The following is a 27,331-nucleotide window of genomic DNA, read 5'->3' as shown; positions in this document are numbered from 1 at the left end:
TGGAGAGATGTCAGAGGTAGTGCTTTTTTAACTACACAGAATGGTGGGTGCCTGGAATGCAGAACTGGAGGGTGGGTGTTAGAGGCTGATACAATTGGGACATTTAAGTGATTTAGACAGACAATGGATACAAGAAAAATTGATGGTTGAGGGTTAGGTTAATCATGGAACACATTTATATAAGTCAGCACATCATCATGGTCAAGGTCCTGTAATGTGCTGTACTGTTTTATGTTCTATGATATTTTTACCAACTGATCTATAACAGGAAGCTGAGAGAACCAGTTCCAGAAAATAACAGATGCTCACCTTCAATCATTGTCGAAGATCCTGCACTGGAAGATCGTTTAGATCTAGACTTACAAGTGTTAGTTTCTTTTCCAGATTTTTGTTTCCCTTCCAAAGTATTATCTTGTGCATCAGCCACTTCAGGAATTACTTCTGTGGTCTTGGGTTCCTCAGACTTGACACGAGTAGGTTCAGTCACATCTTCACCCTGAGGCAATAGTGATCTGCCCTCTTTATCATCAGAGGGAGGATGTTGACCATCATCAACCATGTCATCATTCCCTTCCAAATTAGACTCCATTTCTGCATTGCCTTTAACGACTGCATTGTCCATAGGCCTTTCTGTTTCAGGTGCTTCTGGGCCATCTACCTTCACTAATGTGTCCATGTGCTCAGGTTGGTTTTCAGAAGAAAGCAGAGCATGGTCATTCTCAGAGATCTCTTTCATATCAGTTGACCCTTTGTTGGATGTAGTTTCCACTGATTCTAACATATAATCCATAGCACTTCCTTCTTCATCTGGTCTGCAAGGATCATTCAGTCTGTATAACGAAGGACCAGTGAGTCCTTTCCCTAAAGGAGAGTCATTATAAAATGCCCCGAGTTCTCTTCTTTCACCATTTCCTTCACTGAAGTTTTTTGGTTTAATCCACACCTCATTGCCTCCATCTGTATTCAGTTTTACTGTGACTTGTTCATTAACAGGGGGTGGCTTAAGAGAACTTCCTTCATCAGTAGTGGAATTTTGAGCCTTTTCTGAACAAGGCTCTGCAGAATCGAATGAAATATCCATGACCACAGTTGACCGACTACTACTGTTATTTTGGGCACTTTCTTTAGGAAGACATTTGGTAGATTCTGTAACACTGCCAGCATCCATTTTTTTATGATAGTGCACACAAACTATAGGGAAATACAGAGAGAAATACTGGTTAAACAAGTCCTTTGCAAAGACTGCTACAGACAGTTAAATAGTCACTGTACAACCAAGAAATAGATGACAATTCTTCATTAGAGTCTTGAAAAGTGATAGCAAATTTAAGTCAAGTGATACAGCTAAATTAAGTTATCCCTTCTCCCATTCTCGCTGAAAATAACAATAATGACTAACGAGCATGGAACTACTTCAACATCATCTCAATATTCCAGCCAATTGATGATTTCTGATCATCACTGTTCAACAGTAAGAAGACATCATTGCCAAACTTGACACTGTGTGTTTGTCTAATTTCTTGCAAGGATCTCTGGGCTCAGACCAGTAATTTCAGTTTTATGATTCAGACTGAAATTAATCAGATCAGGCCATTCAATAGTCCAGGGTTTACACAACACACACATCTTTTACCAAATGAGCAAGAACACAACTACAAGTTACTATAACTGCAAATCACTTCCGAATACTTACATCAGATTAAGATTGCAAATTCTTAGTACAACGCACAACAGCAATGACTTGAACTTGCAGTTTCTGATTTTAAAAAATTTTAAGACTGTTTCTTTCTGTGCAAGAAGTGAAGAAATACTGAGAAAGGCTTACTCATTTATGGGTAAATACTTATCTATGGAAGTTCCAAATGTCTGGCACTTTAATTCTCCATGCCAAGCAGACCTGTGGCTTCCTGAAACATTTCACCATCAAGTTTCTTATCACTGCCTTGTATTATGTGAAATGTGTTGCTTTGCAACAGCAGTACAATACAGCAAAAACTACAATACATTACGAAATAAATACTGCAGAAAGAGGAATAAAGAGGCCCAACACTAGCTTAAAAAACAGCATCTTTAGTCTGGGTTCATTGCAGCTTCAAGAATTGAAACAAAATTCATCAGCTTCAGCTAATTCACTCTTTCCTCTGGCTCAAAACTAGCGGGCTCTGCTGCAAAATTATCCACTGCTATTAACTTTGGGTTTCCTCTCTTCAAAGGGAGAGATGGAGGAAAGGAGTTTGTTTTGCTGTTGTGTTCTGTGTTGTTCTGCCGAGCGTCATGGGCATGCTATATTGGCACTGAAATGTCTGACGACACTTGTGGCCCTCCCCAGCCACTTCCTTAGGTTTTGTTGATTCTCATAATAAACAATGTATTTTACTCTATGCTTCGATATGCATGTGATAAATAAATCCGAATCACAATCCAAATCTGATTTGCTGGGCATTTGCATTATTTTATTCTTTTTTACATCAGACTCCCTAAATCAGTGAGTTTTTAATTGATTTTCAATCTCAAAGAAACACAAGTGGAGTGGACAAAGATTTAAGGAGGGGAAAACTATGAGAGAGAAAGGAAATTGGCCATCTTGACCAGAATATGTCTTGGTCATGCCACTTAGGGAATTGTGACTGTATGTGCTATCCTAACAACTATAAATGCTGTATGTGACCTTAAGAACTGTGTTTCACACCATGCCCTCGGAGGAACAATGTTTTTTTTAGCTGTATACATATGCATGGTTGAATGACAACTGAACTTCAATACAATTTAAATACAGTATTTAAATGGTGCGAGACAACACATCTCCAAGGTGCACAGGGTTTCTCCTGAATGTTTCACAAAAGCCTTCAATGTATATATTAGAACTATAGGTAGTCCCCGAGTTACGAATGAGTTCCGTTCCTGAATCCATCTTTAAGTCGGATTTGTACGTAAGTTGGAACAAGTACATCCAGTATTATTTAGCATCACTTAGTCAAATGTTTGTCTTAGTATATATATATATTTTACCTTTCTATGCATATAAAACACTTAAGAATCATACGTATTCCAATAATTAAGCCATTGCGTTGTTTAGTAATAATTGTAGCTTTCATCAGTGCAGGGCCTTTCACATGCTCCATTATTCTCACTTTATCTTTTAAAATTGTTCCAATCGTTGACTGACTGTAGCCTAACACTTTTCCAATGACCGATGACGTTTCACCTCTTTCCAAACGCTTTGTTATTTCCACTTTATTTTGAATTGTGATCGCTTCCCATCAACGGAACAGGAACACTGCGGGTGGTGGGTCCAAAGTTTTGCTGGCTCCCAAGCTCTACAAGGTCCTAAGGACCACCACACTAAATTCCCCAGGTCCTAAAGTCCAGCGCACTGAGACAGGTTAAATGGGACAAGTAGGGGCTGTGCTGGGTTTGGGTATGTCATCCTCCACAAGTGAACTTAAACTGGAGGTGGTAGTGTTTTTTTTACAAGGTCGAATTGCGAGCTCGACATCAAACCAGCACGGATGGAGAGCGCGCTTGGAAGCAAGCTGTCACTGGATCAACTCAGGAACCTCTGTTCTCGAGCCCGGCGCTGATCTCACTGTGCCACCAGCCGAAGAACGTGGGGGGAGGTCAGGGTGAACCTTGCTAAGAAAAATTTAAGCCAAACACAAAGTTACACACTCAACACGGTGTTAATTGCAACAACTTAAAATATCGGACAGCATCGCGATCCGACTTAAAATAACAGACGGCGTTCTCCTTCCTCAGTTCGTAAGTACAAGCTGTTCGTAAATCAGACATTTGTAACTTGGGGACTACCTGTAATTAAGAACGCTAACTTTTTTTTCAATTGGGGAAACTGAACTCCAAGGTAGGAAGGTTATACTTGTTATCTAGGACAGTGTTGAGAGCACATCTGGGATACTGGAAGAATGGACATCAAAAGTTCAAAGGCTACCTCAAAAGACAGCTGGAAAGGTCAGGCAATCTTAACAACAGAAAAACTAAGCTTCTATCCACAGCTTAGGAGATCACCTCCAAGAAGACCACTACCTTGTTGATTTTGGAGGCTCATGTGCCTCAATGACTTGAAGAGCTATGCTGGCTGGAGTCAGTGGCGTAACAGGCACAAACTTCTTTGGGAGAGCAAAAAGCAACTTAAAACGATGTATGCCAGAGATGTCTAATAGCTCAACAGACAAAGTGATTCCCGCCCCCTTCAGAAGGTCACAGGTTTTATGGAACACTACAAAGGGTTATGGAAGCAGAGCATGGGAAAAATGTTTAGACAAGATCCTAAGACATAAGAGCAGAATTAAGCTACAGTACTTGCCCATCAAATCTGTTCAGCCATTCAATTTTTTTGAAACGGGTAGAAATGATTTGATAAGCAAAGGGATGAATGGTTACTTCAGAGTTACACAAATGTGAAACTGGAGTTATAATCAAATCGGCTATGATCTTATTAAAAATGCAGGAGCAGGTTTGGTGACTGGGTGACCGCCTCCTTATTCCTTAATTTGTACATTATATCCAATATATGAGTTAATGAAGTCCCAACCCACTTTAGACATTCTGAAAACGTGAGAAAACCCAGATTGTTTCCCATTCATTTTATACACATCACCTATCTGAACATCGTAACTAATGGTGCAGCAAATAGTACTCTGGGTTCAATCCTGACCTTGGTATCAATGTTCTCTCCATGACACTGGCTTTCCAATGATTTTTCTGGTCTCCTCCCACATCCCACAGAGAAATTGTAAAATTATCCTCTTGCGTATCTCCATAAACACAGGAATCTACTTCCCCTTACAAAGACCAATTTAACTGTCTGTCTTTGGGATACAGTTGCAGGGATAATTGCTCATCTCAGATATCTTCACATAGATTGCACCTAAAGTCAGATGACCAGAGCCATGAGGCAGCAGTTCTACCAATTTCTAGGTTAATGTAAGAAAAATTAAAAAGGAATTGATGGGCATATGGAATAGAAACTAAAGTACAAGAATACAGGGGAAAAAGAATGGGAATTGAAGCGATGGAATTACTTGACCAGGAGCCAACATGAATCGAATGGATGAAGAGCCTCCTTCTCTACTGTAATAAATTGCTCCATTGATAAAAGTGCACACTGAAAATTTAAATCACAAGGATTTGAATGTATTCTGTGACAGTGTAAGACTGAGGATAGAAAAACACTCTTGAGACCTCAGGTTTTCAGTATTACTAGAATTATTTGAATAAAAGGGAATATCATATCAATTACGGAAAGTAAAGTTCTGAAGCAGGAGAGGAAGTTGCAAGGCATGACCATTGCAGATGAGATTCAATGTGGGCAAGCAAAAGGAGATCTGAGAAAAACAAATCAGAATGTTCACTCAAATCTGGAAGACTATGACCTCTGAAGGATCAAGAGGATTAAAGTATCCATGTAAAAAACAATTATTGTTTCAGAAAACTGAAAATATTCACTATTAAGATTTCAGGCTTTCAATATGAAATATGTTTTCGAGCCAAAGAAAAAGGTCTTGGAGACAGCAGATTACCACTACTTATAGGATCAAATCAAGGGCAGATTTGCATAAAAGTATAACTTACCCTCCTCAAAATTAAACTGTTTGAAGGAAGTAAAGATGGGATGACCTGATCAAAAATGATGGTTTCAACTGGGTTTAGGAAACAAAAATCCTTCTTAAAATGTAAAGGTTACTGCTTAATTTCTGGTAATTCTGGTGGATAAAGCTATGAAGGAAAAAGGAAGATGGAATTCTATGAGTAATGTACCACAATCTGCTTTAAGATTTCTTGGGCTAAATGGCTGGTCAAATTTAGCACTGAGGCAGCCTTCAAGAAATTAAAGGTTTTTAAAAAAAATATATTAGCTTTCATAACTTCCCCAAGCTCTTCAACAGGGGAACATTCAGAAAAAAAGGAACAACCTGGATTTTCTCAAGCACTTCAACATGGCACTGCAAGAGCAGATGTACGACAGTGATCATAGCACTTGGGAGTAGCACACAAACAGCAGAATGTAAAGGAAGTCAGCTACAAAACAGATCAAAAAAAGCTACTGGTCATTCAGATAAAAGTTGGGAAATTGAACTTTGAATAAAAACTGTGGTTCACATCTTGGAATTTCAAATTTGGGTTTCAAAATGAAATTAAGTCCAAGAAGATAAAACTTTTTAGGGGTGATGCAGCAAGTTACAAGAAATCGCCATTAGAATGGACATGTAATTAACAAATAAACGATACATGCAACTATAATAATGGTGTAAATTTTAGCAGGAAGAATATTCAATGTATGCAGGAGTAACATCAATAGGTAATAAATGCAAACTAATTAACAGAATTTCTTTCATGAACTTAAAAAATAATGGAAGGGTAGGAAGAAATTAATGTATAGTATGGGAGAAATAATTAAATTTGGCTGAATCATCGGTCTTTAGTTTGTAGTAAATACAGGATTGCTGAGGAAGCACAAGTGCATGCACTTGGTTTAAGTTTGCATCAAATAGAAAACAAAAATCAAAATCCCCATAATCAGTAACAGCAATTTTGAAAACAAAAAATCACAGCAATGAACTGCATGGCTAATGAGAATTAATCTACTCAATCTCTTATGAAAGCACATACCTCAACAGACCATACCATTTCCAGAAGATTAGTCCAATGCTTCAAAGTGAAAAGTTTAATTACGACGTGCTTGTTATAATCAAATATCCAGGAGACAGTCAAAATACACTTACAGCCACAAGACACATTTCAGATTTGTAGACTGATAAACCATGGAAACACATCTTTCAGCCACTGAGTCTCTGCTGACCATCAAGCCTCCATTTACACTAATGCCTATAAAAAGTATTCACCCCCCCACCCCCTCCCCCGGAAGTTTTCATGTTTTATTGCTTTACAACACTGAATCAAAGTTTAGCTTTTTTTGACACTGATCAACAGAAAAAGATTATTTTGTGTCAAAGTAAAAACAGATCTCTACAAAGTGATATAAATTACATATATAAAACAAAATAATTGATTGCACAAGTATGCACCACCCTTTAATATAACACACCAAATCATCACTGGTACAGCCAATTTGTTTTAGAAGTCACATAATTAGTTAAAGGGAGATCTGTTTTGGAGACCTGTGTGCAGTCAAGGTGTTTCAATTGATTCTACTGAAAACATGCCTGTATCTGGAAGGTCCAACTACTAGTGAGTCACTATCCTGACAAAAACTACACCAAGATGACAAAAGAACACTTAAAGCAACTCCACAAAAAGGTTATTGAAAAGCACAAGTCAGGAGATGAATGCAAAAAAAAAATATTCAAATCACTGACTATCCCTTAGAGTACAGTTAAGTCAATCATCAAGAAATGGAAAGAATATGACATAGCTCTAAATCTGCCTACAACAAGCAGTCCTCAAAAATTGAGTGACTGTGCAAGGGGACTAGTGAGGGAGGCCACCAAGAGACCTACGACAACTTTGAAGGAGTTACAAGCTTCAGTGGCTGAAATGGGAGAGACTGTGCATACGACAACTGTTGTCCGGGTGCTTCACCAGTCACAGCTTTATGGGAGACTAGCAAAGAGAAAGCCACTATTGATAAAAACTCCCATGAAATCTTGGCTAGAGTTCGTCAGAAGGCATGTGGGAGACTCTGAAGTCAGTAGGAGGATTTTATGATCTGATGAAACTAAAGTTGAGCTTTTTGGCCATCAAGCTAAACGCTATGTCTGGTGTCAAGCAGAACACCGCACATCAAAAAAAAACACCATCCATGAAGCCTGGTGGTGACTGCATCACGCTGTGGGGATGCTTCACGGCAGCAGGCCCTGGAAGGCTTGTGAAGGTAGAGGGTAAAATGAATGCAGCAAACCACAGGGAAATCCTCATGCAGATCCACAGGGAAAACCTAATGCAGATCTGTTTTCCAGTAAGACAAAGACCCCAAGCATAAAGCCAAAGTTACACAGGAATGGCTTAAGAACAAAGTTAATGTCTTTGCGGAGTCCAGACCTTAATCCAATTGAGAATTTGTGGCTGGACTTGAAAAGGGCAGGCAGTTCAATGGCGATCCCCATGCAACCTGACAAGAGCTTGAGCAGTTCTGTCAAGAAGAATGGAGGAAAACTGCAGTTTCCAGATGTGCAAAGCTGATAAGCACCTAGCCACACAAACTCAAAGCTGTAATTGCTGTCAAAAGGTTCATCTACTAAATACTGACTTGAAAGGGGTGAGTAATTAAGCAGTAAATTTTGTGTTTAATAATTGTAATAAACCAATTTGTAGAAATTTGATTTCACTTTAACATGAGTCTTATCTGTTGACCAGTGTCAAAAAAATCCAAATTAAAACCACTGTGATTCAATGTTATAAAACAATACAACATGAAAGCATCTTGGGGGGGGGGGGGGGGGGGAGGCTGAATACTCTTTATAGGCACTATACCGTAGGACCTGATGAACTGATGATAGGGACACTGCACAGACAGCAACACACGTCAGGATTGAACGCAGTCAATGGAGTTGTGATGGAGCATTCCTACCAGCTATGCAACCTTCAATCGTGTATCATTTCCCTTCCTAAATCATCTGGTACACCTACATACTCGCTTTCAATGATTTATCGACAAGCATAGCTCGGTAGATCTGAACTCTCAACCAGTTTAAAAATTCTGCTTTTGTGTCTTTCAAAGTGGATAATGGCAAACATAACATAACATGGTGGAAACTTGACACATTCTCACTCACTTAAGTTGTCTATATCCCCATGAGACCCTTTTCACTACTCACATTCTCAAACTGGGACATCTGTAACAAAATGCACATTGAAACTGGGTATAGTCACTCTATGATTGCTTGAGCTAAGGCCTACAGTTCAGAGCTCTCTCAGTCACTGCTCACAATAGCTGGAATTCATTTTATAACTACAAGTTATTTGCTTGAGGTTGTATATAAATGATAATTGATTGTGTGCTAAAATAATGGGAACAGCATGACTTGTGATAAAACTGTTGGCTTAATTACTCTGCATCAAATACTTGTTCATATCATGCACATGACACAGATTTATAAAAGCCCTTACTTTTTCTACACATTTGTAACTAAAATTGAAAACTTCCTTTTAATTTCTTTATGCATCATTCCTCACTTCCTTGGTAATCACTGAAGCACTGTTCCCTTAACTACATGCAATAGCTCGTTATATTAAAGATGCCAATACATTTCCATTAGAATTCTAAAATATATAACATTGCAAGGTTTATCACTTGCCAGACTAGTGAAAGACATGATGCTGAGGTGAAGATGGCAAATAGCCAATAATCTAACTGCTTGTTTCCTTTGGCAATATATAAATAATGCCTGTCTTAGTCCATCACCAATCACCCATCATTTTATGGATTTGAGCTCCAATTCCCAGTTCAATCTAAATGAAGAGCTGTTTCAGTGTTTTTGACATCAAACAATATAACTGCTTCTAAATTAAGTGGAAAACTGTTATTATGCAGGAAACAGCTTCATATACTCAACTACATCCTCCAGAGAGCTGCTCCAGTTGGCAGAAGCTCAACAGGAGAAAGTAGCACTGAGAGGTCAATTCTCTGTCACTCTCCAAAAACCAATACAAAGTAGTGAAGAACAAAATAATGGGAACCATCAGTTAAATCCACACAGCTTACTTTCTCATAACATCTATGCAACAAATCGAAGACTTCTGAAGGGACACAAAAAGCTATTTGAACTCTACACACTGTTTACATATTAAATGTTCAAAATCAAGTACACATACAAAAAAATTCCTTGTATGTTCTTATTTTAAGAGTGATAAAACAGAATGAGACTGAAACTGTTGATTATCATAGGTGCCACAGTTTAAAATTATTTGAACTAAATAAGGATATATTTAAAAAAGAATTCAGAGCCAACACGTTGCCGCGGGGGGGGGGGGGGGGGCCAGGATTTCAGAGTTCTGCAGACATCTGAACCCAAGGGAGACCAAACCATTGTGGGCATGTTTGCTAGAGCTGTTCTGGAGGGTTTAAGCTAATTTGGCAGGGTCATGGGAAACAGAGTGATAGGGTTAAGGATGGGGCAGTTGGTGTAAAACGAAATGCAGCTTGTCGAGGAACAACAGGCAGATGATAAGACGAAGTCAACATGTAACAGGGGCCAAAAATCAAAAACGGCAATGAATTCAGGACTGAATGAGTTATATTTCAATGTTTGAAATTTACTGAATAAGGTAGCTGATCTTATAGAACAGTTAGAGATTGGCAAGTATGATCTTGTGGGCATCACTGAGTCATGGCTGAAAGAAGATTATAGTTAGGAGCCTAGCATAAAAGGACAGGCAGATAGTCAGAGGGTTGGGGTGACTCTGTTGGTTAAAAAAAAAACTTGAAATCAAATCCTCAAAAAGAGGTGACATAGGATCCAAAGATTTTGAATCCTTGTGGGTAAAGTTAAGTAATTTAAAGGATATTAAAACACAGATAGGAGTTATATACAGGCCTCCAAACAGTAGCCAGGATGTGGGCTACAACTATAAAGGGAGATAGAAAAAGCAAGCGAAAAGGGCAATACTGTGATAGTCATGAGGGATTTCAATATGCAGGTAGATTGGGAAAATCAGGTTGGGGCTAGATCCCAGAGATTGAATTTGTAAAATGCCTGTAAAATGGCTTCATGGTTGAGCCCATTATGGGAACAGCAATTCTGAATTGGGTGTTACGTAAAGACATAGACTTGATTAGAAATTCATTATGAGGCGTAATCATGATGCAATTCACCCTGCTTTTTGAAAAGATGAAAGCAGATATATCAGCATTACAGTGGAGTAAAGGGAATTATAAAGGCATGAGGAAGAAGCTAGCCTATGTTGACTGGAAGGGGACACTAGCGGGGATGATTGCAAACCAGGAATGGGAGCAATCTTGGAAGGTGCAGGAAACGTATATCCCAAAGATGAAGTATTCTAAAGAGAATGAGGCAACAGTGGCTAACAAGGAAACTCAGAGAAAGCATAAATGCAAAAGAGATGGCATATAATATAGAAAATATTAACAAGAAGGTAGAGGATTGGGAAGCTTTTAAAAACCAACAGAAAGTAATTTTTAAAAAGGCTATAAAGAGAGAAAAGATGAAATACGAAGGTGAGCTAGCCAAGACAACACAGCAAATTTCTTTCAGATAAATAAAAAGAGCTGAGAGTGGACATTGGACCACTGGAAAATGATATTGGAGAGGTAGTAATGGGGACAAAGAAATGGCAGAGAAACTTAATAAATATTTTGTGTCAGTGTTCACTATGGAAGACACCAGCAGAATGCCAGAAATTCAAGAGTGTCAGGATGAGAAGTGAGTTTAGTTGCTATTACTAAGGTGGTTGTGGGAAGTTGAAAGGTCTTGAGGTAGATAAGTCACCTGGACCAGATGGACTGTGCTCAAGGGATCTGAAATAAGTAGCTGAAGAGACTGGACAAATTAATAATGATCTTTCAAGAATCAGTAGATTCTGGAATGGTTCAAGAGGAATGGAAAATTGCAATTATCACTCCACTCTTTCAGAAGGGAGGCAGAAAAAAAGAAATTATAGGCCAGATAGCCTGAGTTCAATGGTTGGAAAGATTCTGGAGTCTATTATTAAGGATGAGATTTCTGGGTACTTAGAGGCTCATGACAAAATGGGCCAGTCATCACGGTTTCCTTAAGGTGGAAATCTTGCCTGACAAATCTGTTGGAATTATTTGAGGAAATAACAAGCAGGACAGACAAAGGGGAGTCAATGGATGTTGTTTATTTAGATTTTCAGGAGGCTTTGATAAGGTGCGGCACATCAGGCTGATATTGCAGAAGGTACAAGCATGGATAGAAGATTGGCAGGAGGCGAAGAGTCGGGGCCTATCCTGGTTGTCGGCTGGTGGCTAAAGGTGTTGTTCTGCAGGGATCATTTTCACATTATGTCACTGACTTGGATGAAGAAATCAATGGCTTTGTGGCCAAGTTTGCAGACGATGCAAAGATCAGTGGAGGGACAGGTAGAAAGCAGGGTGTCTACAGGACTTAGATTGGGAAAACGGCAAAGAAGTGGCAGATGGAATATAGTGCAACAAAGTATATGGTCATGCACTTTGGTAGACTGGATAAAGCTGTACTCCATTTTATAAATAGGGAGAAAATTCAAAAATCAAAGGTGCAAAGGGACTTGGGAGTCCTCGTGCAGAAATCCCTAAAGGTTAATTTGCAGGTTAAGTCATTGACAAGGAAGGCAAATGCAATGTTAGCAAACTTTTCTAGAGGACTAGAATATAACAGCAAGGATATAATGCTGAGGGTTTTATAAGGCATTTGTCAGACCACGCTTGGAGTATCGTAAGCAACTTTTGGCCCCTTATCCAAGAAAAGACGTGCTAGCTAGCAATGGAGAGGGTCTGGAGGTGGTAGCAGTGATCGGGGACTCTGTATTTAAGGGGACAGAGAGACAATTCTGTGGTCGCAAAAAAGAAACACGGATGGGACATTGCCTCCCAGGTGCCAGGGTCCAAGATGTTTCTGAATGCGCCAATAATATCCTGAAAAGGGACAGAGAGCAGTCAGAAGAAGGTATGGTATAAATTATGACTGTCATGGATAGAGTGGACAGTTAGAGCCTTTTCCCCAGGGTGGCCATGGCCAATATTTGAGGACATCAGTTGATGGTGAGTGAAGGAGAGTTTCGGTGAGATTTCAGTCTGGTTACTTTACAGAGAGACCGTTCGGTGCTGGGGTGGTGGGAGAGGACGATACAACTGGGGCATTTGAGAAACTCTCAGATCGACAGATGGGTGGAAGAGAAATGAAGAGTAATGGGCTGTGTAGGCCAGCACAACATTGTATGCTGAATGGCCTGTACAGTGCTGTACTGTTCGATGAATGGAAGGGTTAAAATATAAGGAGCATTTGATAGCTCAGGGCTTGTACATGCTGAAGTTGGAAGAACAAGGGGAGATCTGATTGAAACCACTGAATATTCAAAGGCCTAGATATAGTGGACGTGGAGATGATATTTCCTATACTGGGAGAGTCTCCAACCAGAGTGCACAGCCTCAGAATAGAGGGATGCCCATTTAGAACTGAGATAAGGAGGAATTTATTTAGCCAAATGGTGGTGAGTCTGTGTACTTCATCGTCACAGACAGCCATGGAGGCCAAGTCATCCAAGTATACTTACAGCAGAAATGGACAAGATCTTGATCAATCAGGGCATCAAAGGTTACGGAGAGAAGGCAAGAGAATGGGGTTGAGAAGGGTAATAAATCAAGCATGATGGAATAGAAGAGCAGACTCAATGAACCAAATGGCTTAATTCTGCTCCTACAGTATGTCTTAGGATCTTATGTTTGAGATACTGAATAGAAAGGCAAAAGTAGCAAAGAGGTAACACCTTATTAGTGGAAGGTAGATCCTAAAAGTGGAAAAGCACAAGGAGCAGAAATCAATCAATATGATACTTGGAGGGTCAAACATGCCTCTATGCAATTGTGCTATGGAAGAATGAGATGCAACTTCATTAGTGAAATATAAAATAACAAGCTCCTGTCTGGGTCAGAGGGCAAGAACAAGGGGGTCAGTTTCAGGACAAGGATAAGAACTGAGATAAGAAATTTCTTCAGAGTGTGAACTTGGAGTTTTATATCATAGGAGTGGAGGCAAAGTCAATGATTATATTTAAGATAACAGATAGATTTCTAGAAACAAACATCATCAGGTGACCACGAGGAGAGCTAGCATCTGGCATTGAAATGGCAGATAATGTTACAACAGGCTCAAAAAGGTCCTGTCCTTGCCCGTTCTGGTACCCACTTGGAAATATAGAGAACAATCAGTTAGCATGTTACCAGAAGGCTTAGTTCATTCAGTGGGAATGAGACTGAGGGAAGAGGAAGAAACCTTCTTAAAGTATAATCAGTGATAAAGGAGAAAATCATTTTAAGAGTATGGCAAAAGAAACTTAACTGGGGGGGGGGGGGGGAGAGAGAGAGAGAACTAAATGAAAGCCGTTACAGGTCAAAATGGTGATCCAAGACATAGTAATCAACACATTCCTGACATTCATGCACATCCAGGAGGAGAGACAGAATGCAAATGATTTAAGGATTATTATGGACAAGAGAAAGATGATTTTTCAGCACTGTATGGTGAGTTGCTTGGGCAGGCAACTTGTGATTATATTCAATATAATGAGATCTAGTTAAACCATTTCCTGAAACAGAGCTTGTGGCACAGAAATATAAACGTGCTTCAGTGAGATATACGGATGTAAAACAAGCTTGCACTCGCAACTTTATAACCTAGGTGAATACACAAAATCCTATATTTCTAAGCAAAAGTGCAAAGCACTGCAAGGCTGAATTTGCCGAGAAGTGGTTAACATTTCAAAGGAGAAGGTAGAGAAAACGGCAGATCAGGATTTAGCTGTAGAACCGCTCTCATAAATGAAGGCTATCAGCAAGTTGACATTTAAATTTAAGTTAGCTGTTTAATTTAGCAGCAAAAAAAATCAATCTTGGCATTTCTAACTTATAGCTATGAGTAATCAGCTTACTTGCACCTCACAGAATAACTGAATAAGTCTGTAGATAACAGGACAAAAATATAAGAACTTAATATGGCTAACAACTTTGCCAGAACCAAAACATACATCATAATATAACCAAAAGCTCCAATACACTCTAAAAGCCATACATTCTATTAGGGTCAATAGGTCTTGATTTCCCAGGGCTGTGGAGTCTATACTTACTGGAGTTCAGAAGAATAAAGGGGATCTTAATGAAACTTATCATATATTTAAAAGCCTAAATCAGATGTGAAGAGAATGTTTCCAACACAGGGGAGTCTTGGACCAGAGGGCATCACCTCAGAATACAAGGATGTCCCTTTAAAACAGAGATTAGGAGGTGTTTCTTTAGACAGACGGTAGTGAATCTGTGCAATATATTGCCATAAAGGGCTGCGGAGGCTAATTCACTGAGTATATTTAAGCGGAAACTGATACATTCTTGATTAGTAAGGGTGTTGAAGGTTATGGGGAGAAGGCAGGAGAATGGGGTTGAGAGGGATAATTGTCATAATGGAGCAAAAAATGGTAAAATTCTAAACCTGTCTTATGTTATAAGACTAGAAAGCATAGGTTTAAGATCAGAGGAGAAATGGGTGGGTATATGGAAATAGCTGATAAAAGAGGCAGCGGTGGCAGGTATATTTATTAGCATTTGTTTATTGCTGTCACATGTACCAAGATACAATGAAAAATTTGTCTTGCAAACCCTTTACACAGATTATACAGTGCATTGAACTAGAATTAGGTAAAGTAACAACAATGCAAATAAAGAGCCAAATGAGTGAAGTGCAGGTTAATGATAAAGTGCAAAATCATAATGTGATAGATTGTGAGTTCAAAATGTCCATTCAAGATTCTCTTACAATCACAACATCTGCAAAAGATGTATGGGAAAGATTCACAGGAAAATGGGCCAAATGTAAGAAAATTGAACTTATGAAATTCAAATGTAAACTTTATTCATAATAAAAAATGCACTCAAGAATACAATGTAAAACCCATTATATTGTGTTATCTGGTCAATACATTTAGTATTGCTCAAGTCTATACATGGTAGTATTGGCACAGCTTTTTAAACTTAACATCATTGTCTCTACTGCTTGGTAAACTCAGCTTTTCAATGGCGAAAAGACCCTAGATTGTGAATCTCCCCCACAAAGCAGTTGGATTGGCTGCATCAAGCTGTAGTATGCTCCAACATGACCAACAGACCAACACAAGTCATCCACTGGGTTGATCGTCCAAGATGGTGGTGGTAGTGAGTGTGCATATGTGTACACATGTACATACATACTTGGGACAGCCTATAAATCAGCTGTGATCATCTATTATGCAGCTGCTCAGGATGAATCATGGACAGCCTATAAATCAGCTGTGATCATCTATTATGCAGCTGCTCAGGATGAATCATGGACAATTGCTCCCCCCACACACAGAGGGTGGTGGGTATTATGGACCAAGCTTTAAAAGAAGTAATAGAGGCCAGGACTATTAGAAACTTTAAAAGACATTTGGATAGGTACATAGATAGGAAGATTGAGGGAGATTGGCCAAATGCATGTAAATGGAATTAGCATAGACATCTTGGTCAGCATGGACGAGCTGGGCCAAAAAGTCTATTTTCTTGCTGCATAACTCTATGAATCTTAAGTGCATCGCTCATGGACAACCAGTCTAATATCAACAAGCACAAGCTGGCCTGACACCCAAATAAATACATTATGAATTAAAGCATTGGTCTGCTGCCGATCTTGGAATTTAAAAAAAATCAACATTTTGGCCTGCAAGTAATCTTTGGCAGAACAACATCTCATATGAATGCAATCAGCAGCAGCCGCAATATAACTCTGGAAATTACACTTTAATCAAACCAATAAACATCTCAAATGCATCCCACTGCACACACACAAATTACTTCCTATACCATTCCTATTAAATACTCTGAAATGTTTCAGGTGCACTTGCCAGCTCGAGACAAAAACTAAGGCTCAATCAATTTAAAAAAAATCAAGTCAGCATCCTTCCCAGTCAATCCACTGGAACAACCTTTGTGGTAACTGAATATATATTTGTGGTCTGCTGCTGCTGTAGTCCATCCACTTCAGGTTTGATGTGCTGTGGGTTCAGAAATGCTCTTCTACACACTGCTGTTTTAACATGTGGTTGAGTTACTACCTTCCTGCCAGCTTGAACCAGTCTGGCCATTCTCCTTGGATATCTCACTTCAACGAGGTGTTTTTGCCCAAAGAATTGCTGCTCATAGATTTTTTTTGCACCATCCTCTGTAAACTCTAGTGACTGTTGTGCATGAAAATCCCAAGTGATCAGCAGTTTCTGGAGATATTCAAACCACCCTGACTGAACCTATTGACCATGTCTGCATTCTTTTGTGGACTGACATGCAGCCACATGCCTGACTGATTAGATATTTGCATTAATGAGGTGAACATGTATACCAAAGTGGTCACTGTGCATGTTTCTGACAAATTATGTCAAAATTAATTCACAATTATCACAAAGAGGCATGCTGATAGAGTATTTATTTGTTAGGCAAATAGACAGAAGCTCTGTGGGTAAGAAAGAGATTCTCGGATGGTATGTTCCTCTCAATGCCAGGGTTCGAGACAGCTTGGACCAAATCCTCAGCATTCTTAAGTGGGAGGGTAAACAGCCGGAGGCCATGGTCCATATAGGTACCAGAAACATTGAAAGGACGAATGACGAGGTTCTGCATAGGGAGTTCAGGGAGTTAGGTGCCAAGTTAAAAGAGCAGGATCTCCAGGGTTATGATTGTAGGATTGCTACCCCTGCCACATGCTAGTGAGGCCAGAACTAGGAAGGTTATACAGATTAACCGATAGCTAAGAAGCTGGTGTAGGGGAGTGGGCATATTTTTGGTTCATTGGGCTCTCTTCCAGGGAAGATGGGACCTGTACAGAAGGGACAGTTAGCACCTGAACTGGTGGGAAACGAATGTCCCAGCAGGAAGGTTTATTAATACTGCATGGTAAACTTAAACCAGAGTTACAGGGGGGTAGGAACCAGACAGCCGGAACAGCTAGAGAGGTTGTGAAGGCAGATGTTTGCAAGACCTCAAAGTCAGGAATCAAAAGGTTAGGCATAGTGCAACTAGTGTCCTGAGCTGCATATATTTCAATGCAAGAAGTATCCTAGGAAAGGCTGCTAAGCTCAGGCCATGGACCAACACTTGGAATCGGGACAGGATAGGTGACAGAAGTTTATGTAGGAAAGCACTTTGCAACTAGTAACCACAAGGCCATTAGATTTAAAGCAAATATGCAAAAGATGACTCTGGTCCACCAGTTGAGATTCTAAATTGGAGAAAGGCTAATTTTGAATCAGAAGTGATCTAGCAAGTGTGTATTGGGATAAACACTTTTCTGGCAAAAGTATACTTGGAAAGTGGGAGGCCTTCAAAACCAAAATTCTGAGACTACAAAGCTTGTATGTGCCTGTCAGAACAAAAGGTAAAGATAACAAGCGTAGGGAACCTTTGAGGCCCTGGTTAAAAGAAAAAAAGGAAGTGCATAGCAGGTATAGGCAAGTAGGAACAAATAAGGTGCTTACTGAGTACAAGAGATGCATGACAGACAGACAGACAGACAGACATACTTTATTGATCCTGAGGGAAATTGGGTTTCGTTACAGTTGCACCAAGAATTGAGTAGAAATATAGCAAAATAAAACCAGAAATAATTAAATGATAATAAGCAAATTATGCCAAGTGGAAATAAGTCCAGGACCAGACTATTGGCTCAGAGTGTCTGACACTCCAAGGGAGGAGTCGTAAAGTTTAATGGCCACAGGCAGGAATGACTTCTTATGACGCTCAGTGTTGCATCTCAGTGGAATGAGTCTCTGGCTGAATGAACTCCTGTGCCTAACCAGTACATTATGGAGTGGATGGGAGACATTGTCCAAGATGGCATGCAACTTGGACAGCATCCTCTTTTCAGACACCACCGTCAGAGAGTCCAGTTCCACCTCCACAACATCACTGGCCTTACGAATGAATTTGTTGATTCTGTTGGTGTCTGCTACCTTCAGCCTGCTGCCCCAGCACACAACAGCAAACATGATAGCACTGGCCACCACAGACTCGTACAACAGCATTGCCCGGCAGATGTTAAAGGACCTCAGTTTCCTCAGGAAATAGAGACGGCTCTGACCCTTCTTGCAGACAGCCTGAGTGTTCTTTGACCAGTCCAGTTTATTGTCAATTCGTAACCCCAGATACTTGTAATCCTCCACCATGTCCACACTGACCCTTTGGATGGAAACAGGGGTCACCGGTGCCTTGGCCCTCCTCAGGTCCACCACCAGCTCCTTAGTCCTTTTCACATTAAGCTGCAGATGATTCTGCTCACACCATGTGACAAAGTTTCCCACCGTAGCCCTGTACTCATTTAAGATCTCCCCCATTTGTTTTGGCTCCACACATAGATTACCATTCCAGTTTTCCTAGAGACTACTTAAGAAAGAAATCAGGATGGCTACAAGAAGGCATGAAGCTGCTCAAGCAGACGAGGTAAAGGAGAATCCTCAGAGATTCTACAGATATGTTAAGAGTAAAAGGAATACAATGGACAAAACTGAACCTCAGGAAAACTAGAATGGTAATCCATGTGTGGAGCCAAAACAGATGGGGGAGATCTTAAATGCATTCTTTGCATCTGTATTTACCTGGAAGATGGATACAGAATCTATAGAAGCGAGGCAAAGCAGCATCAGCTTCATAGACCCTGTACAGATTACAGAGATGTTTACTACCACCTTGAGGCAAATCAGGGTGGATAAGGTGTACCCTCAGACCCTACAAGAGGCAAGTGCAGAAATTGCCAGGACCCTAGTAGAGATACTTAAAACATCGTTAGTGACTGAATTACTAGAGGATTAGAGGATAGCCAATGTTGTTCTGCTGCTTAAAAAAGGCTCTACACAGAGAACAGGAAAATATAGCCAGTGTGCCTGATATCAGTTGTGGTAAAGTTATTGAAAGGAATTCTGAGAAACCAGATATAAGTATTTGGTTAGACATGGACCGATTAACGATAGTCAGCATGGCTTCATGTGTGGTAGATCATGGCTAACCAATCTTAGAGCTTTTCAAGGAAGTTACCAGCAAAGTGGATGAAGGCAAGGCAGTGGATGCTGTCTACATGGACTTCAGTAATGCACTTCCCTCATGGGAAGTTGGTCAGGAAGGTTCAGTCGCTCGGCATTCAGGATGTAGTGGTAAAGTGGATGAGACATTGGCTTTGTGGGAGAAGCCAGAGAGTGGTAGCAGATGGATGCCTCTGTCTGGAGGCCTGTGACTAGCAGAGTACAACAGGGATCAGTGCTGGGTCCTTAACTGTTTATCATTTTTATCAATGATCTGGAAGATAATGTGGCTAACTGGATCAGCAAATTTGCGATACCACCAAGACTTTGGGGGCGGGGGTGAGGATGGCCATCATGGCTTGCAGCAGGATCTGCATCAGCTGAAAAAATTAGCTAAAAAATGGCAGATATAATTTACTGCAGACAAGTATGAGGTTTTGCACTTTGATATGACCAACCACGGTAGGTTTACAGTGAATAGTAGGTCTTTGAGGAGTGTGGCAGAACAAAAGGATCTGGGAATTCAAGTACACAATTCATTTAAAGTGGCCTCACAGGTACATAAGGTTATAAAGAAAGTGTTTGGCACACTGGCCTTTATAAACCAATGCACTGAGTACAGGAAATAGGACATTATGTTGAAGTTGTAGGAGATATCGGTGAGGTCTAAATTGGAGTATTGTGTTCAGTTTTTGGTCACCTACCTACAAGAAAGTTGTAAACAAGGTTGAAAGAGTCCAGAGAAAATTTACAAGAATGTTGTAGGGTCTGGAGGACCTGAGTTACAAGATTGAATGTGTTAGGACTGCATTCCTTAGAATGCAAAATAGAGAGAGGTACAGATATGCAAAATGAGGGGTGTAGAGTGGGTAAATTCAAGCAGGCTTTTTCTACTGAGGTTGGGTGGGACTACAACCAGAGGTCATGGGTTAAGGGTGAAAAGTTTAAAATGAGGGGAAACTTCTTCATTCTGTCGTGAGAGTGTGGAATGAGCTGTCAGCACAAGTGGTGCACGTGAGCTCGATTTCAACATTTAACAGAAGTTCAGATAGATACATATATAGTAAGAATATTGAGGGTAACAATCCTGGTGCAGGTCAATGGGAGTAGGCAGTTTAAATTGTTTTGGCATGAACTAGATGGGCCAAAGGACCTGTTTCTGTGCTGTACTTCTCTACGACTCTAAACATTTTACAATGAATTCTGTCTCTGGGTTTCTAGATCCCATCTCCCAACTATTTTGGCTCCAAGTAACCTGGCCCCCACCACAGATAAAATGATATTCTAATGTTTCTGTTCTTTAACAGATGTTAAAATCAAATGCTTTCAATCTATTGCAATCTGTAATTAAGACTGCGTGGCTCTTTTAACTGCATAAACAATGTTGTGCTCAGTGACAACCTCACATCAAACTAAAAGGATAATGTGTTTTGATCCAAATCAATTCTAAACAATGAATACATTATAGACACTGCCAGCCATATGAATATACACAACTTTACAATAAATTAAGTAACATCCTAGAGTCACCCATGACACACCAATACTATCTAGTTGCCTCAAAATCACTCCATGAGTGAAGTAAATGCTCTAGTCAAGGCAGGTAATTTGACAGCTGGAAGTAGAGCCATCCCTGATGGAATATTTAGGTTCAAGGAGTTTGAAGTGCCAAAAATTGAAACTGATTTTCTAGGATGGATATGGGGCTTGAAATGAAATTGAGGCATCCCTTAATGGGGAGCCATTTGAAGTTAGCATGATACATTGCATGGCCTCATGTTTACAGATTGCAGAACAAGAGACATCCATGTTTCGCAAAAGTCTAGAGCAGAGACTCCAAACCAATTTTTATGCTATGGACCAATACCGTTACGCATCTGGACCGTGGACCCTCAGCTGGGAATCCCTGCTCTAGAGGAAACACAGACACGACTCGGGGCTTTAGTTTCACATTCTGAGGCATGGCTAGGCTCAAGAGCCACAGAAGGGGAACCAGCTAGGCAAAGTTACATATCCCAAGTCAAATGTGATGCATCTGGAGAAGAAGATGGAGTTGGGAACTGATTGGGGGGGGGAGGGAGAGAGAGAAAAGAGAAGACCAAAGACCTAACAAAACTGTCTACAGACCTACCAATATTTAGCAGAGGGCAAGGTAGTATAAAGTGTAGTGAACACATGAAGATTTAATGATCTACTCTGGTTCAATGGATGGATGAGAAATAAAATAAGGACAGATCTTTACACAGGCAAGTCACCAAGGTTAAGTTTATTGGCAAAAAAGTAACCATTACAGCCAATTTCTTGATTGGCTAGAGGAGAACACAACCGAGTCCGATCTCATCCAGTTGCCTGACAATGAAGGTTTCAACAAAGACTATGTTGAAAGGATATAAAGAAAAAGATTGGAAAGAACATAGTTTGAGATTACTTCTTCCCACATTTAGCAACTTGGAAGAAAATGACATCTTATGTGTGGATTCACTCAAGGAATTCCAGGAAAAATGAACATGGATTTGTGAGGGGATAATGGATTCAGGACATTGAAATGAGAGGTAGAAGTTTGGGAAGCAGGCTGGTTCTGAGTAATAATGATTAATATTTGAAGACGCACAAATAGTCACTAGGGAAACATTTAACATTGCCAGCTAATAGGAGAATCGGGGGGAGAGAGTGGATTGACAACAATTTACTGGCAATGTGGGAGCAGAGCAGGAGTAAGGTCTCACAAATTGAGGACAGAAACTAGAAAAGACTGCAAGCTGTGCAAGGGCTGGGGTCAGGGGCAGCAACACCACACCAAAATTAAAATCCATTTGGTCAATGAACCCATCATTGAATGCAAGAGTGAAGATAATGGAGATCTAATAGCAGAGAAAATAAAGATTCCAGGATAATCTGAAGACAAGAGCATGTCCATAAAGAAGTTTGGTCGTCCAAAATGTAGCAATGAATGCTCAAACCAGTTACATTCCATGAATGAGACAATATATGAAACCTGTTATTGACAATGGGATGGCTAATAAAAATGATTATGTGTTCAATCAGAAAATCATTAAAAGGCCATTATCTAAGACATGCCTTCTTCATGTTAATACCACTGAGACACAAGAGCCCGAAGACCCACTCAATGTTTTAAGTATAGATTCTTCCCCTCCACCATCAAGATTTAAATTGTCCATGAATACAGCCTCATTTTGTCTTTTGCACCATTTGTTTCATATATGGTAATTTTTGTCTTTCACTGTCCTGCTACTGCAAAGCAAATTTCCCAACCTATCTCAGTGATAATAAACCTGATTCAGATTCTTTTCTCGGCTGCAGCTAAATCAAGCAGCACTTGAGACTTTGCATACTTCAAATAAATAAAATTCTTCATGATTACTATTTTATCATCCCAAAAAACTCAGCAATAATATTGGAAAAGACAGTGTAAAAACAGTCACTAAAATGCTCAAGATGCAATCAAGTAATATGGCATTTGAGCAAGGTTTCTTCTCACTCAGACATGAGGGAATATCTGCAGTCTGCACAGATGAATGCTTCGCAAACCACATCAAGGTGCCCCAAGACTCACCACCAATGATGTAAACAACTGGCAAATATGGTATATCAGATTCCAAAATTTAAAAATTAGCTATCTTGTACACCTGCCTTCCTTCTGCAGCTACAGTGCACCATAACAGGAGCAAAATGCTACAGAAGCTGAAAATTTAAAAGTATAAACATTTTAATTCATTGTTAACCGTCTGACTGAGCTAGAGTATGTTTACTCCATTGCACAGTTCTAGTAATCCAACCAGGATAGATGGGAGTATTTGTATATGTAAAGTAGGAAGGATTCCAAATAAGGAGTACATGCCAGCCTTCGGGAATGAAAGAAATAATGGCGGGAGAAGGGGAGAGAAAACACAAAACATGACAGGAGTAAAAACACGGAGTAATTGACGAAAAATGTTACTCGTTTCTCTCTCGAATGCTGCTTATCCTCCAGAGCACTTACAACCTTTACTGTTTCACATTTAAGGCTCTGGTGTTGATTTCCTTTATTTTTTTATCACGAAGAGTTACCCGCTTTGCTTTAGTTAATAAATGATGGCAATGTGTAGATTGTGCTATACAGTAAAGAATAATCGGAGTACCCCGATTTATACTACTCTCAACCCACTGTATAAACGTTTAACGCTGCTGCCCATTATTTTCCCTTGAAGCAAATCCTGAAGCTTCTGAATAGAATAGACTAACCCTCGCTTTCTGGGCTTGGCTGCAAAGCTTTCTTTCTTCAACTATCCCACCACTCTCCCCCCAACCCAATTCAACACCAGCGGTAAGACAGCGCCTGAAAAGCACGGAGCAACCAAACATTCGTGCCTGCAGCAGGGCGTCCAAGTACGGGATGAAAGCAGGCATTTCCCCCTCTGCTCTGTCAATGCAACAATCCCTGCTCCCGTGCGCGGCCGTCCATCCGTCCGGCCGGCCTCCCTGCCTTGTTTTTGCTGCAGGGAGCGGAGCGGAGCGGAGCCCCCACGCTCCGAGCAGAGGCAGGGCAGACCCTCGGTGATTGGCGGCGGGAGCTGGAATGCAGCAGCCACCAGGGCTCAGCAGACACTCCGGGAAAAAAACGCGCGGCGGGCCGGTCCGCGATCCCGGGCCAGACTCCCAACCTGGAACGGATCTTCCTAACATTCCCTCCACCACCACTACCACCACCACCACCACTAACCAACCTACCCCCCCCCCACACACACACACACACCCCTCAGAGCACGAGTTCACCCTCTCTCACCGATTCCACCCCCTCCCATACAAACCACCGTCTGACTGGGCGAGACGGCCCCAAGCTGCCACCACCGCCTCCCATCCATCCCCCCACCAAAATAAAGCCTCCCCAGTTCTTTGATGCATGAAACGAGAAAGAAAAATAATTTCAATGGCCATGAACAGAAGTATCAAAATGATAGACAAACAGACTGAATGTCCTTGACCATCCAGCAGGTTGGGTTTTTTTTTAATTTTAATACAGCTACCAGGTATAAAAACAGACCTACCATCAAACAAAACACTATCCCAAACCATGCAAAAAATATCACACATCGTTAGTAGTTTGTGCAATTACTCCCGGAGACGAGCCATTTGTTGCACGGAAATCTTTACAGAAATGCGTCCCACAATTACTTAAAAATAATACAGTAAACTGACTCCTTCCCCCCTCCCCAACCCCCTTCGATTCGACCGGAGCACACCTCGCGGATTTTTTTTGTTCACTCAGATTTGCCCGAGTCCGCCATTATTACATTCAGCCACCCCAGCGTGAGGCGCACAGTCACAGCCCTGAAGAAAGAATGCCAGAAAATCATCTTCAATCCCCCACATTTCAATTGCCACTAGAATTAATGACGTAAACAGAAAAGTCAATTTTAAATTCCTGGAGGCCGTTTATGACATAAATTGAAGCGAAAAAGTGCAAAGATACCTGCGCCACGGCTGCAAAGAACACCACCACCCAGCTCCAGATATCGGCGGTTCCACTCGGATCCGATACCCTCGCTTTCCAACAACCGCTGCGAAGCCGGGTGCCCCGCCTGATTGACAGAGGAAGGGGCGTGGCGCAGCCTTTGATTGATGGCCCGGGCACGGGAGGGCGGTGCTACGCCCCCATGGCCAGGCGGTGGAGGCGGGTCGGTGCGGCTGATTGACAACCAGGGGGCGGTACCTTGACCCCCACCGGAACCATTGAAGTGGTTCCGCGCGCGTTCGTTGGGGCCTTCCTTGCCCCTCCGATTTGGGAGGGGGGGGGGTAAATAACCTGGGAATGTTTGATACAAAAATATCGGACGGTCGGTCACAACGGGGAAAAAATGTAAAATATTATACTGTAGCAAACTTTTCGGGGGCAAAGCAAACATTTATTGTGTGGAAAGCGTATACCTTCATTATCAGCAGAATTTTTTTGTTCATTTTGGTGGGTCGTCATTAAAAGAGTTTTTAAGCATATATGTGTCCGCGTAAAGCTGTGTATTCATCAGTGCATCACCGTGGAAACTGCTCGCAGACGTTGTCAATTTAAAATAACACAGTTGAACGGTAAGATTTAATCAAATGTATAGTTAATTCCTGGGTCTCACTTTTTCAATGCTAACCAGCCCTCAAATACTGTCCCCAAAACAAGTGCAGCGCCGAGACTCGCCACTGAGTATATGCAGCCAGCAAATTCAGACCTCAGAACGACCATTGTTCAGCCCAACCTCGAACAAAGCAAATCCTTAAATAATATTAGAGTCGTGCCAAACTCAAATCAATCACTAAATCATTTGGGAAAGAGGTAAATATACTAATATAGACACAAGAGACAGCAGATGCTGGAAACCAGAGCAACAAACAATCTGTTCGAGGAACAGGTCGAGCAGGATCTGTGTCGATGTTTCGGGCTGATACCCTGCAACAGGACTCCTTTCTTCCCACAGATGCTGCACAACTTACTGACTTCCTCTGGAAGATTATTTGTCGGAAATAAAGTAATACCAAATTTGTCATTAATTTGTATCAAAAATCTATTCCTTTGTAATGGTTTTAATCTAATTTGATTTTGTGTGGCATTGCATACATTGCGTGGTTTGAAGTCCTCTGTACCCGAATTTTAATGGTCTATATGTATATATTAGGAGTTGGAAGCATTGTGGACTAATCTATAAATGTGAATGTTGCAGAGAGCTAGGGGAATTTTGGATATTGTAGAATAGGTTTTGTTTGAGTAAAATTTACATTGGAATACAGAGGGTAGATTGAATGTTGCTCAGGAATGTATGTATGGGGTGCCATGGAATAATTTCTGTGTCAATTTTATGTGCCTGTACATTGCAGATTTCCACTGCAGCATCCTGTCAAACAAGAGCACCTTAATTTTCTTCGGACTTATAAATTTTAAATTGTCAGGTTTGGGACTTTCCTATTTCTGTTACTGCTATTTTGTGATTTCCTGTCCTTTAAAGTGACAGGAAAACTCTCTGCCAAGCAGAACAAAGGTGAGAAAAAAACTCTGCTGTGTCTTATTCCTACTCTATCAAAACTGATAATATTCTTGAGCAATCCAATCTATCATTTATTAACTAATAATCTATGTTTTATCCACAATCATACTGTTTTCACTATGACAACATGCAATGCTTTATCCTCATTACAACTGTCAACACTTTCTAACATTACTGTTTCTCATCTTAAAATTCTTATTAGTATCTTGTAATGGAAATTCACAACCTATTATTAAAAATAATTACAAGTTGTTACCATTACATGTTGATCTTATTTGTATTAAATGCAAAACAATAGAACATCAGGCAAATGTGTGGAATTTAGTTTACAAATATTGCTGACAATAAAGTAAAAATTAAAAACAAACCATTTGAAACATTCATTATCATTATAATAGATTAGTCCAACATACAAAGTTGATTATACATTAAATTCCAACCAAGTGTGGAATATGATAGTATTTGTGCATGTACAGGTTTGTTAAGGTTGTTATAGCCAGGGGTGATATTGGGGATAAGTTCCCACTTCCTGTTGAATGCTCTCAATGGTGTGCGCCTCAATGGCTTTCACATGTGGCTATGCC

The 27,331-nt window shown here is 40.4% G+C and overlaps 1 protein-coding gene across 10 annotated transcripts in view; it reads right to left on the bottom strand.

Moving 5' to 3' along the window:
- LOC132398011 (zinc finger MYM-type protein 3-like) overlaps nt 1–25,901 on the bottom strand; it is a 113,089-nt gene extending 87,188 nt beyond the window's left edge. For 3 of the 10 annotated variants that reach the window (XM_059976899.1, XM_059976901.1, XM_059976902.1), the window contains exons 1-2: nt 25,193–25,820; nt 310–1,191 (exon numbers count right to left, since the gene is read on the bottom strand). In XM_059976899.1, the coding sequence (XP_059832882.1) occupies nt 310–1,191; nt 25,193–25,625 (1,315 nt within the window). In that variant the 5' untranslated portion in view covers nt 25,626–25,820. Of the gene's footprint in view, nt 1–309; nt 1,192–25,192 lie in introns of all 10 variants that reach the window. The other 7 variants (XM_059976904.1, XM_059976903.1, XM_059976896.1 and 4 more) reach the window with 5 other exon arrangements.
- Between the last annotated feature and the right edge of the window lie 1,430 nt (nt 25,902–27,331).

This window comes from Hypanus sabinus, chromosome 8 (genome assembly GCF_030144855.1).
Source record: "Hypanus sabinus isolate sHypSab1 chromosome 8, sHypSab1.hap1, whole genome shotgun sequence".
Taxonomy (NCBI): Eukaryota; Metazoa; Chordata; class Chondrichthyes; order Myliobatiformes; family Dasyatidae; genus Hypanus; species Hypanus sabinus.
This window is presented reverse-complemented; position numbering and strand designations above follow the sequence as displayed.